Genomic DNA, 16,004 nt, shown 5'->3' on the forward strand with positions numbered 1-16,004 from the left:
CGCATTCCTATTGTCCTTAGGGTCGAGTTTATATGCAATGTGTTTCTGTCTCTCTCCGTCCAGACATCGCTGTGGGGGCTCCATTCGATGGAGATGGCAAAGTGTTCATCTACCGAGGCTTGTCCTCAGGCATCGACACCAAGCCTGCACAGGTAAGAAGAGCCTTTAGAAAGCTTGTTGCTCGTCACTGAGTGTATTGAGTTGCACCTCCCCTGATTTTGCCCTCAGAACAGCCTCAATTCGTTGGGGACATGGACTCTAAGGTGTTGAAAGCATTCCACAGGGATGCTAGCCTATGTTGACTCCAATGTTTCCCAAACTTGTCAAGTTGGCTGGATGTGCTTTGGGTGGTAGACCATTCCTGATACACATGGGAAACTGTTGAGCGTGAAAAACCCAGCAGCGTTGCAGTTCTTGACGCAAACCGGTGCACCTGGCACCTACTACCATACCCCGTTCAAATGCACTTACATCTTTTGTCTTGCCCTTTCACCCTCAGAATGGCACACATACACAATACATGTCTCAAGTGTCTCAAGGATTAGAAATCCTAATATGACCTAAGTGATATCAATAAGGGATCATAGCTTTCACCTGGATTCACCTGCTCAGTCTATGTCATGGAACGTTAATGTTTTTTATAGTCAGTGTACATATGATATACTATATTTAATATGATACTGTAAAATGACCATTTGTATAATAGCAATATCCATGTATTTCAGTGTTTATGATTGCCATGTGTATATTGTTACCCTTTTACTACAGTGGGATAAATCAGGGTAACACAGAGTGTTTCTTGGTAGTCTTGAACAAATCTTCCTTGAAACAAACGTATACACCTTAGACACATGGTAATGGGCTTATAGAGATGAAATGTATTCATTTGTATCCCAATATTAGACTTGACTATACATCACAGAAGACTGAAATATAACAAACCCATTTGACATAGAAACACCAGATTTTTTTAACGTTTTATTAATTCTGAAATTCTGAAAAATATGAATAACATTCCACCCATGAGGCCAATAGAGGGTGATTTGATAATTTGACTGTAGGAAAGGGCTAAAAATGGGAAACTTTCGAAGTAAATGGTGTCTCATCATATCAGAATCAAAGCCTCGACTCTGGTGTCGCAAACTTCATGGTGGTCATATCGTTAAGTCTCAATAACAACGATGCGATTCAAGTTCAATTAAGTTTACTGACTGATAACATCACACCCTAATTGCAGGTGTGTGGGACTATCTGAATAATAATTACAGGTTTAAAGTTGCACTTGATTATACAAGTTAACACACGTGACCTTCATGTTGCCCCTCACAGATCCTGGATGGAGTGGACGAGGGGGTGAAGAGGTTCGGCTACTCCATCTCAGGCGGCCTGGACATCGATGGGAACCTGTACCCTGACCTGGCAGTAGGCTCTCTCGGTGATAAGCTGGTTCTGTACAGGTCTCGCCCGGTCATTCACGTGACCCGGGACGTGTCCATCGAACCTCAACAGTATATTGACTTGGAGCAACACAACTGTAAGGGGAGAGATGGAGTGTGGTAGGTGTCGCAAATGACATTCATTTCAACCTTCACTGCCACGTCTGGTAGTCTGCTTCTGCTGTTGACAGATTGTTGTTCGCTAACTTTATTCTCTGTTGTCAGTGTGGAGGTCAAAGCCTGCTTCACCTATACTGCTTATCCAGAGACCTACTCACCAGACATCAGTGAGTTACTATACTGTACACATCTCTGTTTAGAACCAGTTGGTTTATCTGTCTGGTAAAATGTCCAGCTGTGTAAAATAGTGTGGTAATATGTCCAGCTGTGTAAAACAGCATGGTAATATGTCCAGCTGTGTAAAATAGTCTGGTAATATGTCCAGCTGTGTAAAATAGTCTGGTAATATGTCCAGCTGTGTAAAATAGCATGGTAATATGTCCAGCTGTGTAAAATAGTCTGGTAATATGTCCAGCTGTGTAAAACAGCATGGTAATATGTCCAGCTGTGTAAAATAGTCTGGTAATATGTCCAGCTGTGTAAAATAGTCTGGTAATATGTCCAGATGTGTAAAATAGCATGATAATATGTCCAGCTGTGTAAAATAGTGTGGTAATATGTCCAGCTGTGTAAAATAGTCTGGTAATATGTCTAGCTGTGTAAAATAGCCTGGTAATATGTCCAGCTGTGTAAAATAGTCTGGTAATATGTCCAGCTGTGTAAAATAGTCTGGTAATATGTCCAGCTGTGTAAAATAGCATGATAATATGTCCAGCTGTGTAAAATAGTGAGGTAATATGTCCAGCTGTGTAAAATAGTCTGGTAATATGTCCAGCTGTGTAAAATAGCATGATAATATGTCCAGCTGTGTAAAATAGCATGATAATATGTCCAGCTGTGTAAAATAGTCTGGTAATATGTCCAGCTGTGTAAAATAGTGTGGTAATATGTCCAGCTGTGTAAAATAGTCTGGTAATATGTCCAGCTGTGTAAAATAGTCTGGTAATATGTCCAGCTGTGTAAAATAGTCTGGTAATATGTCCAGCTGTGTAAAATAGTGTGATAATATGTCCAGCTGTGTAAAATAGTCTGGTAATATGTCTAGCTGTGTAAAATAGTCTGGTAATATGTCCAGCTGTGTAAAATAGTCTGGTAATATGTCTAGCTGTGTAAAACAGCATGGTAATATGTCCAGCTGTGTAAAATAGTCTGGTAATATGTCCAGCTGTGTAAAATAGTCTGGTAATATGTCCAGCTGTGTAAAATAGTCTGGTAATATGTCTAGCTGTGTAAAATAGTCTGGTAATATGTCTAGCTGTGTAAAATAGTCTGGTAATATGTCTAGCTGTGTAAAATAGTCTGGTAATATGCCCAGCTGTGTAAAATAGTCTGGTAATATGTCCAGCTGTGTAAAATAGTCTGGTAATATGTCCAGCTGTGTAAAATAGTGTGGTAATATGTCCAGCTGTGTAAAATAGTTTGGTAATATGTCTAGCTGTGTAAAATAGTCTGGTAATATGTCTAGCTGTGTAAAATAGTCTGGTAATATGTCCAGCTGTGTAAAATAGTCTGGTAATATGTCCAGCTGTGTAAAATAGTCTGGTAATATGTCCAGTAGCTTATCTCTGGTGCGTTGTAGTGTGCTGGCTTTTCTCTGATTCTCTTTCCTTCTTTCATTCCTCCCTTCCTTTCCTCCCATTCCTTCATTCCTGCCTCCCTCCCTCCAACTAGCCCTGGTCCTACTCATCGAGGCTGACACCGAGCGCAGGAAGCTCGGCCTGCCCCACCGTGTTAGCTTCCTGGGTCGCAGTGCACAGGCGGCGGAGTACACACACACTGACGAGGTGGAGCTGAAAGGTCAACGCCATCCCGCCTGCCAGAGCGCCACCTTCCAACTACACGTACAGTACAACATGACACAATCATTTCATCTGAATACGAACGGGAGGTGTTAGAGATTACAACTACAGAATATATCAATGACCTTTTCTTTCCACTATGCAACAGCAAAAAGGGCAAAGCGAAGTGTTTAGTTCTGCCAGTGCTGTCTATCACCCAGTACATGCAGTTGCACTGTGTTACAACCCTGGGTAGAAAAAGTATTTAAGTTGTGCTTTATTTAGCTAAACTGGCATAATTGAACAATTTAATAATTGTCTTAAAAGTTGAATGAAAACAAATATTATTTCCTTCCAACTCCAATATCATATGACTTCCATATAATTTGAATCTCGTTGAGTAATTATTGAATTCTTTCCCGTACAGGAGAATATCCGCGATAAGCTGCGTCCCATCTCTCTGGCCATCACCCACACCATCAGACCCCCCATGTTCTCTTCAGACACTAACCCAGAGGAACGAGACACGCTACCTCCTGTACTGAGTGTTTCCACCTCCAACACCCTGCACTCTGAGGTCAGTACCTTTACCTCCTGTACTGAGTGTTTCCACCTCCAACACCCTGCACTCTGAGGTCAGTACCTTTACCTCCTGTACTGAGTGTTTCCACCTCCAACACCCTGCACTCTGAGGTCAGTACCTTTACCTCCTGTACTGAGTGTTTCCACCTCCAACACCCTGCACTCTGAGCTCAGTACCTTTACCTCCTGTACTGAGTGTTTCCACCTCCAACACCCTACACTCTGAGGTCAGTACCTTTACCTCCTGTACTGAGTGTTTCCACCTCCAACACCCTGCACTCTGAGGTCAGTACCTTTACCTCCTGTACTGAGTGTTTCCACCTCCAACACCCTGCACTCTGAGGTCAGTACCTTTACCTCCTGTACTGAGTGTTTCCACCTCCAACACCCTGCACTCTGAGGTCAGTACCTTTACCTCCTGTACTGAGTGTTTCCACCTCCAACACCCTGCACTCTGAGGTCAGTACCTTTACCTCCTGTACTGAGTGTTTCCACCTCCAACACCCTGCACTCTGAGCTCAGTACCTTTACCTCCTGTACTGAGTGTTTCCACCTCCAACACCCTACACTCTGAGGTCAGTACCTTTACCTCCTGTACTGAGTGTTTCCACCTCCAACACCCTGCACTCTGAGGTCAGTACCTTTACCTCCTGTACTGAGTGTTTCCACCTCCAACACCCTGCACTCTGAGGTCAGTACCTTTACCTCCTGTACTGAGTGTTTCCACCTCCAACACCCTGCACTCTGAGGTCAGTACCTTTACCTCCTGTACTGAGTGTTTCCACCTCCAACACCCTGCACTCTGAGGTCAGTACCTTTACCTCCTGTACTGAGTGTTTCCTCCTCCAACACCCTGCACTCTGAGGTCAGTACCTTTACCTCCTGTTCTGAGTGTTTCCACCTCCAACACCCTACACTCTGAGGTCAGTACCTTTACCTCCTGTACTGAGTGTTTCCTCCACCTCCAACACCCTGCACTCTGAGGTCAGTACCTTTACCTCCTGTACTGAGTGTTTCCACCTCCAACACCCTACACTCTGAGGTCAGTACCTTTACCTCCTGTACTGAGTGTTTCCTCCACCTCCAACACCCTGCACTCTGAGGTCAGTACCTTTACCTCCTGTACTGAGTGTTTCCTCCTCCAACACCCTGCACTCTGAGGTCAGTACCTTTACCTCCTGTACTGAGTGTTTCCTCCTCCAACACCCTGCACTCTGAGGTCAGTACCTTTACCTCCTGTACTGAGTGTTTCCACCTCCAACACCTTGCACTCTGAGGTCAGTACCTTTACCTCCTGTACTGAGTGTTTCCACCTCCAACACCCTGCACTCTGAGGTCAGTACCTTTACCTCCTGTACTGAGTGTTTCCACCTCCAACACCTTGCACTCTGAGGTCAGTACCTTTACCTCCTGTACTGAGTGTTTCCACCTCCAACACCCTGCACTCTGAGGTCAGTACCTTTACCTCCTGTACTGAGTGTTTCCTCCACCTCCAACACCCTGCACTCTGAGGTCAGTACCTTTACCTCCTGTACTGAGTGTTTCCACCTCCAACACCCTACACTCTGAGGTCAGTACCTTTACCTCCTGTACTGAGTGTTTCTACCTCCAACACCCTGCACTCTGAGGTCAGTACCTTTACCTCCTGTACTGAGTGTTTCCACCTCCAACACCCTGCACTCTGAGGTCAGTACCTTTACCTCCTGTACTGAGTGTTTCCTCCTCCAACACCCTGCACTCTGAGGTCAGTACCTTTACCTCCTGTACTGAGTGTTTCCACCTCCAACACCCTGCACTCTGAGGTCAGTACGTTTACCTCCTGTACTGAGTGTTTCCACCTCCAACACCTTGCACTCTGAGGTCAGTATCTTTACCTCCTGTACTGAGTGTTTCCACCTCCAACACCCTACACTCTGAGGTCAGTACCTTTACCTCCTGTACTGAGTGTTTCCACCTCCAACACCCTACACTCTGAGGTCAGTACCTTTACCTCCTGTACTGAGTGTTTCCACCTCCAACACCCTGCACTCTGAGGTCAGTACCTTTACCTCCTGTACTGAGTGTTTCCACCTCCAACACCCTGCACTCTGAGGTCAGTACCATAACAACAGAACCAGGGAGCATACTGATCTGCATTTTCATGAAGAGAGATGGTCGTGTTACATGCCTAATTAATACATACCTGTGTGATACAGGTATACTACAGGGTTTTGTTATTTCACAGTGGGGGAACCAGTTTCCCAAAGTGAAATCATTTGGACATTTAAAAAGATTTAAGGTCAATTCTATGATTTTAAATGTGTACATGTCTGTCTCCTCTGTTGCAGGTGAATTTCCTGAGGGAAGGATGTGGCGATGATAAGATCTGTCAGAGCAACCTGAAGTTGACCTACCAGTTTGGAACCCGACCTCCCACCTCTGACCTCTTCACCCCTCTGCCAAGGTTAGTATGACTTCTTCTTTGTATATCCTCATCTCCCGGAGAAGAGGAGTTGAGCAATTCTAATAGCTGTTACATTCTACATTGTATTTGACCATTCCTCTATATCAGAGCTGCCCAACACTGTCCCTGGAGAGCTTTGATGACAAGATGGCGCACACAGACACGGTCGCCCTGTTTCTAGCTACTAGACAACTTTGCAGTATTTCATTTTTTTTAATGGTTTGGTATTTCTTATATTATTTGCCCAGAAAGTTTCTTGTATTATTACCTACATCCAAAAATAACTTCTATACACACCATTATACAGCACCAGTCAAAAGTTTGGACACACCTACTCATTCCAAGGTATTTCTTTATTTTTGCTATTTTCTACATTGTAGAATATCAGCGAAGATATCAAAACTATGAAATAACACATATGGAATCATGTAGTAATGACAAAAATGTTAAACAAATATATTTTATATTTGAGATTCTTCAAAGTAGCCACCCTTTGCAAACTCTTGGCATTCTCTCAACCAGCTTCGTGAGGTAGTCTGGAATGCATATAAATTAAAAGGTGTTTGTGGAATTACTTTCCTTCTTAATGCGTTTGAGCCAATCAGTTGTGTTGTGACAAGATAGGATTGGTATACAGAAAATAGTCCATATTATGGCAAGAACAGCTCAAATAAGCAAAGAGAAACGACAGTCCGTCATTACTTTAACACATGAAGGTCAGTCAATACGGAAAATCTCAAGAACTTCGAAAGTTTCTTAAAGTGCAGTCGCAAAACCCAAGTGCTATGATGAAACTATGATGAAACTGGCTCACATGAGAACCACCACAGGAAAGGAAGACGCAGAGTTAATTCTGCTGCAGAGGATAAGTTCATCAGAGTTACCAGCCTCAAGTTCAAGTAACAGACACATCTACACATCAACTGTTCAGAGGAGACTGCGTGACTCAGGCCTTCATGGTCGAATTGCTGCAAAGAAACCACTACTAAAGGACACCAATACGAAGAAGAGTCTTGCTTGGGCCAAGGAACATGCAGAATGGACATTCGACCAGTGGAAATCTGTCCTTGAGTACAAATTTGAAATTTTTGGTTCCAACCCCCGTGTCTTTGTGAGACGCAGAGTAGGTGACCGGACAATCTCTGCATGTGTGGTTCCCACCTAGAAGCATGGAGGAGGAGGTTTGATGGTGTGGGGGTGCTTTGCTATTGACTGTCTGTGATTTATTTAGAATTCAAGGCACACTTAACCAGCATGGCTACCACAGCATTCTGAAGCGATACGCCATCCCATCTGGTTTGCGCTTAGTGGGACTATCATTTGTTTTTACAACAGGACAATGACCCAACGCACCTCCAGGCTGTGTAAGGGCTATTTGACCAAGAAGAGAGTGATGGAGTACTGCATCAGATGACCTGGCCTCCACAATCACTCAACCTCAACCCAATTGAGACGGTTTGGGATGAGTTGGACCGCAGAGTGAAGGAAAGCAGCCAACAAGTTCTCAGCATAAATGGGAACTCCTTAAAGACTGTTGGAAAAGTATTCCAGGTGAAGCTGGTTGAGAGAATGCCAAGCGTGTGCCAAGCTGTCATCAAAGGGTGGCTACTTTGAAGAATCTAAATGTCTTCACTATTCTTCTACAATGTAGAAAATAGTCAAAATAAAGAAAAACCCTTGAATGAGTAGTTGTGTCCAAACTTTTGACTGGTACTGTATGTCTTTTCCGGACTCTGACATTGCTCGTTCTGATATTTCTTAATTTCTTTCTTTAAAATTTTTAGATTATGTGTGTATTGTTTTGTATTGCTTGGTATTATTACTGCACTGTTGGAGCTAGAAACACAAGTATTTCGCTGCACCTGCGATAACATCTGCAAATCTGTGTATGCAACCAATAAACTTTAATTTGAATACCCTCCTGTAGGTTTTTCGCTCCAACCCCAGTTGTAACTAACCCTATTCAGCTTATCCACCAGCTAATTATTATAAGAATCAGGTCTGCTAGATTAGTGTCAGAGTAATCTCGGTTAACCCAGAACTAAAGTTTTGCATAATTGGTCAGCTGCTCGATAGTTCTGGGTCCATGCATGTTAAGAGAAGAGATGAAGAGATTCTAGAACGAGGAACGGAACTGCAATGAGGAGCTCCACCCTCTTTCTTTGCAAATGATGGGCCAAATGTCTCCTCCCCTTCCGAAGGGGAGACGACATTGGTGGATAGTGGTGGAGAATGCGGGCAATCTGACAATGTGGTCAGACCAGGGTTTACGTTTCTGCAGTATCAGCATGGACGAGTTGATAGCTCAGTTCTCTTGGGCCCAAAAAGCGCAACAGGACATTCAGGAACAAACGCTGGAAGAACAGCATCTACAGAATGTCCGCCTGCTTGAGGAAGTCAGGAAGCTGCAAGGAGAAACCCCAGGAGAGGAAGGTCCAAGCGGTTTGTGACTGGCCCGTTCCCCGGTCATAGACACAGTCCTTCCTGGGGCGGGATATTATAGCTGTGAGGAGAAACGCAGACCGAATCACATTCCAATCAGTTTTTAATCAAGCTAATGGAGGATGACGACATTGAGACCTACCTCTGCACGTTCGAATGGACAGCACTCCGGGAAGGATGGCCCAAGGCAAAGTGGGTAAGTCTGCTGGCCCCGCTCCTGTCCGGACGCACCAAAATACAGAGGCCCTGCTGAAGGGGACGAGGGCCGAGCCCGGGAGCCGTCAGAGAGGACGGAACGACAACCCCACCACCGTACTCCCCAATCCGACAGTCAGCCTGGCTAAAGGACAGCAGACCCGTGGAGAGAAAGCTGGGGGAAAGGCGACCCGCCGCAGACGACCCAAGGTGGATGAAAACCAAAGGAGGTGTTTGAGTGTAGAGCCCGGGGACACCTCGCATGGAATTGCCTGGGCCGAGAGAAGTTGATTCCATCAGCGGGCCCCGGAGACGTGAAGGGCCACGCAGTAAACTACATCACCTCCTGTTGGGCCCATCGAACCACCATCACCCATGGTCCCGGTGAAAGTTGGCGGTCACGACATCCACGCTCTGTTGGATCCAAGGAGTGTGGTAACACTCGTACAAGCGCACATGCTGGCCCACCCGACCGACCGTGGTGAGGAGATGTCCATCTCATGTGTACATGGCGACACACATTGGTATTCGACTGGGCAGGCCACCATTGTGACGCCACAAGGGTGTGGTGGTGCTGTACCTGAGTTGTCGGTACCCCTCCTCGTGGGATGAGATGGTCCACTGTTCACTGCACTGTGGAGACACGAGCTGGGAAAAAGAGTACAAGCCGGCGACTGATGAGAGCGTGGACGGACAGTCGCCTGCGCGACCCGGAAGCAAGCGGTTTCCAACTTCGTGTCTACGGACCCGGAGTCGATGTCCGAGGGGGTGCCGGAACCAACCTCACCTGGTGAACAACCAGAGGAGGAGCCCAACGGTCCCCCTCCTTGATTTCGAGGGACCTGCCGAGACACCTGTCCTGAGCCCCCTGAGGGAATAGTTCCGGACCTCCCAGTGGCCGGTGGATAGCCAGCTTCTTCCGGGGGTGAGTGACTGGCGATACCCTATTTTCCAAATAATCTTTTGTATCAGGTGTCGCACGAACAAGGGGAACTTCGAGAGGTTCTGTTGCAGCCTCGCCGGTACGTCGGAACCGTTCTTCAGCTGGCCCACACCCATTTGTTGGGAGCGCACCTGTGAATAGAGAAGGCCCGGGAACGGATCGCCGCCCGGTTCCACTGGCCCGGAATGAGGCGGGCCGTGGAAGACTATTGCCACAGCTACCCGGAGTGTCAAATCACAGCCCCAAAAGCACACTTCCGGAACCCGCTGGTTCCCCTACCGATCATCGGAGTGCCGTTTGAACGCATCACCATGGACATAATGGGTCCCCTAGTAAAAACATCCCGAGGACACCGGTAGATCCTGGTAATAGTAGATTATGCCACCCGATATTCCAAGGCCATTCGCCTACAGGTGGATGTCCCCAAGGAAATTGCCTGGGAGCTGTTCCACCTTTTCAGCCGGGTGGGCATCACAAACGAGATCCTGACTAATGAATGTATCGAGTTCATGTCCCAACTAATGAAAGAATTGTGTGCTCTCTGGATCTCTGGATCTCTGTCTTTCACCCGCAGACGGATGGGCTAGTCAAATGCTTCAACAAGACACTCAAACAAATGCTGCGCAAGGTCATTTAACGGAACGGGAAGAGCTGGGAGCACCTACTACCCCACCGAATGTTCTCGATCCGAGAAGTGCCCCAGGCATCCCCTGGGTTTTCCCCTTTTGAACTCCTTTACAGGAGGAGACCTTGCAGCCTACTGGATCTTGCCAAGGTGTGTTCCACCACCCTTTCGCAGGGTGGTGGAACACGTAGCGACAATGAGGGAGTGGATGACAGCCATATGGCCAGTGGTAAGGAAACATATGGTGAAGGCCCAGCGCACTCAAGCCAAGGTCTACAATCGGGAGATCCAGCCCCGAGAGTTCCAGGTGGGTGACAAGGTGCTAGTTTTAATCCCCACCACAGAAAGTAAGTTCCTGGTAACATAGCATGGGCCGTACGAGGTGACAGGGAAGCTGGGACCCGTAAATTACTGTGTAGGGGAGCCAGGGAGACTGAAACCCCAACAGATTTACCATGTGAACCTATTGAAGAGGTGGTACGTGAGGACAGCTTTGGCCATGTTGTGGTCGAAACCTGGGACATTGACTAGTGGTGATCCTGAGTAATAAGGACCTTATAACGGCCCAGAAACAAACCCTCCGATATTTCATCGATCGGAACACCGCTGTGTTTTCAGAGAAACCGGGCCGAACGACCCTCATTGAACACCACGTCTGCACCTTGCACGGAGAAACGGTACGGAAGAGGCCATACCGGATCCAGAGGCCAGAAGGAAGGCCGTGAAGCAGGAGGTGGAGGCTATGCTAAGGATGGGAGTCATCAAGGAGTCCCACGGGGCAGCCCCATCGTGCTGGTGCCCAAACAGGACGGTAGTCTGCGTTTCTGCAATGACTTCAGGGGGGTGAACAACATCAGTTTGTTTTGTACATCAGCACACTGGACCTGAGCAAGGGATATTGGCAGGTAACCTTGGCAGCCGCCTCCCGGGAGAAGACGGCATTCTCGACACCGGACTACTCATACCAATAGTGGATCCTCCCGTTCGATCTCCATGGAGTTCGACCCACGTTCCAGGGCATGATGGACCGAGTCCTCTGACCCCATCAACAGTATGCAGTGGCCTATTTGGATGATATCATCATCCACAGCCAAGATTGGGTACTGGACACGCTCAAGCAAGCCGGGATGACAGCGACTCCCAAGAAACGCAAGCTGATGTTTGAGGAGGTGGAGTACCTGGGGTAACTGACTGGACAGGGGAATGTCAAGCCCCAGGAGAGGAAGGTCCAGGCTGTTTGTGACTGGTGGGATAGACACAGGTCATGTCCTTCCTGGGGGAGGCGGGATATTATAGTCGGTTTATCCCCAATTTTGCGGCTATAGTCTCCCCCATTAACGATCTGACCAGGGCCCGCCTCCCGAGAACAGTGGTGGTTGGATGAGGCCAAAGCACCTGAAGGAAGCCCTGCGCTCCCATCCGATTCTGATGAAGCCCGATTTCCAGGTACCGATGCTGGTGCAGACGGATGCCTGCGACATGGGACTAGGGGTTGTCCTGTCCCAGGTACACAATGGGGAGGAACACCCCATCATGAAAATAAGCTGGAAGCTGATACCCAGAGAAAATAAGTACTTGATTGTCGAGAAAGAGCGTCTAGCAGTGAAGTGCCTGTTTGGCACCCACTTCACCCTGGTCACAGACCATGCTTCCCTGGTCTGAATGGCAGGGGAAGTTCACGAACGATTGTGTCACCAGGTGGTTCTTGTCCCATCATCGCTTCTATTTTTCTGTTGTGTACAGATCAGCGGCAAAGCATGGGAACAGGAATGCCCTATCGAGAAGGGAGACATTCATCGCACTGACGACCGCCCCCCGCCCGACAGGGCTAAGGGGGATGTCTGGCGTACCGCGGACAAGCCCCCAGGGGGCGACTCGTCGAGGCCTCGTGACAGACGGAGTCTACATCACGGGCGGTGGCTTCCTCTACTGAACGTTCCAGGTCTCGACGGGTCCTCCGGCCAGGACTGATTGGGGCTGATTGTGGCTGGTCAGTAATCAAGGAGCTGATTGCTCACCAGCCGTACAGGGCCCATAAAGCTACCAGCAGTGCAGCACATGGGAGAGGTTGCTACCGGATAGACATCCTTACAGTCCGGTAGAACCTCCTCTGTGTTCTACCCCAGAGGAGACAGCATTCCCCGGAGCACAGAAGACGTCTCATGGAGGAGACCTGGTTCTTTTTCTTTATTGTTTTAAATAAACACCCTTGAAACTGAGGTATCACACTTGTGTCTGATCTGTGTAAAGGTTTAGATCAAACCCCCTGGTGTGCCACACATATCGAACCGCTTCTTTTCTATTTCCTCATTTTTTTATTGATAATTTATTTAACTAGGCAAGTCATTTAAGAACACATTCTTATTTACAAGGCTACCTGCCGCCTCATGCCCCTCTCATTCCGGAGATGGCGAGGAGGTGACGGTGTTCTCTCTGTCTCACCAGAGATCCTATGTCTAACCACTTTATTCCTCTTTTCTATTTCCTTTTTAATCCCTTCATTGCAGGGATGATGAAGAGGTGGCGGTGTTTTCTCTGTCTGACCAGAGGTCTGTGGTGTTGGAGGTGACCGTCACCAACATGCCCTCTGACTCTCTGTACCCTGAGAAGGACGGTGACGATGCCCATGCTGCCCAGCTAGTGGTCACCCTGCCAGACACCCTGTCCTACTCTGGCTTCAGGGGACAACAGGTACACACACCAAACACACACACACACACACACACACACACACACACACACACACACACACACACACACACACACACACACACACACACACACACACACACACACACACACACACACACACACACACACACACACACACACACACATATTCACAGTAATGTTCTACCTCTCCTTGTTCCAGTCTGTATCCCCACATCTTAAACATTTTACTACAGTGGGCTAAATCAGAGTCACACAGAGTGTTTCTTGAAAGTCTTTAAAAAAATTGACTTTGAAACAAACGTATACACCTCACACACATGGTTATGGGCTTAAAAAAAAGAAGACCTGCCAGATATAGGGATGAAATGTATTCATTTTAAAGTTTTTATCCCAATATTACACTTTACTATACATCACAGAAGACTGAAATATAACTAAACCATTTGACATAGAAACACCAGAATTTCAGCGGTATTTGAAAAACAATTTGATAATTCGACTGCAGGAAAGGTGACTACAATCATTCCTGTTCACAAGAACTCTAAGGCTTCATGCCACAATGACTACCACCCTGCAGCACTCACATCTATAATCAAAGTGCTTTGAAAGGCTGGTAATGGTACACATCACCTCCATCATCCCATACACCCTAAACCCACTCCAATTTGCATACCGCCCGAACAGAACCATAGACAATGCAATCTCAATTGCACTCCACACTGTTGGAATGCTCTTCATTGACTACAGCTCAGCATTCAACACCATTGTCCCCTACAAGCTCGTCACCAAGCTTAGGACCCTGGGACTGAACACCTCCCTCTGCGACTGGATCCTGGACTTCCTGACGGGCCAGCCCCCAGGTGGCGAGGGTAGACAACATCACCTCCGCCACGCTAACCCTCAATACGGGGGTTCCCCAGGGGTGTGTGCTTAGTCCCCTCCTGTACTCCCTGTTCACCCATGACTGAGTGGCCACGCACGACTCCAACACCATCATGATATGAGGGTGGCTGGGCACCAAGAGACCTGGCTCTGTGGTGCCGGGACAACAACCTCTCTCTCAACGTCAGCAAGACGAAGTAGCTGATTGTGGACTACAAGAAACAAGCCCATCCACATCAACACGGCTGCAGTGGAGTGGGTCAAGAGCTTCAAGGACCTCGGTGTCCACATCACTAAGGGCTTGGTTCACATGCTCACAATTGCAAAGAAGGCGTGACAGCACCTCTTCCCCCCCAGGAGGTTGAAATGGTTTGGCATGGGCCCTCAAATTCTCAAAAAGTTCTACAGCTGCACCATTGAGAGCATCTTGACTGGCTTCATCACTGCTTGGTATGGCAACAGCACCGCCCTTGATCGCATGGCCGAGCTCTCTGCCACCCAGGACCTCTAAATCAGGCGGTGTGAAAGGAAGGCCCGTAAAATCGTTAAAGACTCCAGCCACCCAAGCTACAGAATGTCTCTGCTTCCGCATGGCAAGTGGTACCGGTGAATCAAGTCTGACACCAACAGGCTCCAGAACAGCCATAAGGCTGCTAAATAGCTAACAGAATGGCTACACAGACTAGTTGACCCTTGTATTTATTCCTATTCACACTCACAGGACTCTACACACTGACAGGACTCTAGACACTGACAGGACTCTACACACTGACAGGACTCTAGACACTGACAGGACTCTACACACTGACAGGACTCTAGACACTGACAGGACTCTACACACTGACAGGACTCTAGACACTGACAGGACTCTACACACTGACAGGACTCTACACACTGACAGGACTCTAGACACTGACAGGACTCTACACACTGACAGGACTCTAGACACTGACAGGACTCTACACACTGACAGGACTCTAGACACTGACAGGACTCTACACACTGACAGGACTCTACACACTGACAGGACTCTAGACACTGACAGGACTCTACACACTGACAGGACTCTACACACTGACAGGACTCTAGACACTGACAGGACTCTACACACTAAAGGACTCTACACACTGACAGGACTCTACACACTGACAGGACTCTACACACTGACAGGACTCTACACACTGACAGGACTCTACACACTACAGGACTCTACACACTGACAGGACTCTAGACACTGACAGGACTCTAGACACTGACAGGACTCTAGACACTGACAGGACTCTAGACACTGACAGGACTCTAGACACTGACAGGACTCTAGACACTGACAGGACTCTACACACTACAGGACTCTACACACTGACAGGACTCTACACACTACAGGACTCTACACACTGACAGGACTCTAGACACTGACAGGACTCTAGACACTGACAGGACTCTACACACTACAGGACTCTACACACTCACGCATAGTGAGTGTTGCAACTGAGGACAGAGGATTTTTTCACACTTCAGCACTCGGTGGTCCCTTTCTGTGGGCTTGTGTGGCCTACCACTTCGCAGCTGAGCCATAGCAGCTCCTAGAAATGTCCACTTCACAGTAACAGCCCTTACAGTTGACCAGGGCAGCTCTAGCAGGGCAGAAATTTGACAAACTGACTTGTTGAAAAGGTGGCATCCTATGACAGTGCCATGTTGAAAGTCACTGAGCTCTTCAGTACAGGCCATTCTTCTGCCAATGTTTTTCTAAGGAGATTGCATGACTGTGTACTCAGCCTGTACGTTGCATGACTGTATACACCTGTCAGAAACGGGTGTGGCTGAAATAGACGAATCCACTCATTTGAAGGGGTGTCCACATACTGTTGGCCATGTTGTGTAT

The 16,004-nt window shown here is 47.5% G+C and overlaps 1 protein-coding gene across 1 annotated transcript in view; it reads left to right on the forward strand.

Annotated features, from left to right (window-relative positions):
- LOC120064882 (integrin alpha-7-like) overlaps nucleotides 1-16,004 on the forward strand; it is a 103,103-nt gene that overhangs the window by 61,799 nt on the left and 25,300 nt on the right. The window contains exons 9-15 of the mRNA XM_039015474.1: nucleotides 64-152; nucleotides 1,330-1,556; nucleotides 1,662-1,723; nucleotides 3,228-3,397; nucleotides 3,762-3,911; nucleotides 6,244-6,359; nucleotides 13,072-13,255. Of these exons, the coding sequence (XP_038871402.1) occupies nucleotides 64-152; nucleotides 1,330-1,556; nucleotides 1,662-1,723; nucleotides 3,228-3,397; nucleotides 3,762-3,911; nucleotides 6,244-6,359; nucleotides 13,072-13,255 (998 nt within the window). The remainder of the gene's footprint in view (nucleotides 1-63; nucleotides 153-1,329; nucleotides 1,557-1,661; nucleotides 1,724-3,227; nucleotides 3,398-3,761; nucleotides 3,912-6,243; nucleotides 6,360-13,071; nucleotides 13,256-16,004) is intronic.

Source organism: Salvelinus namaycush, chromosome 20 (genome assembly GCF_016432855.1).
Source record: "Salvelinus namaycush isolate Seneca chromosome 20, SaNama_1.0, whole genome shotgun sequence".
Lineage (NCBI taxonomy): Eukaryota > Metazoa > Chordata > Actinopteri > Salmoniformes > Salmonidae > Salvelinus > Salvelinus namaycush.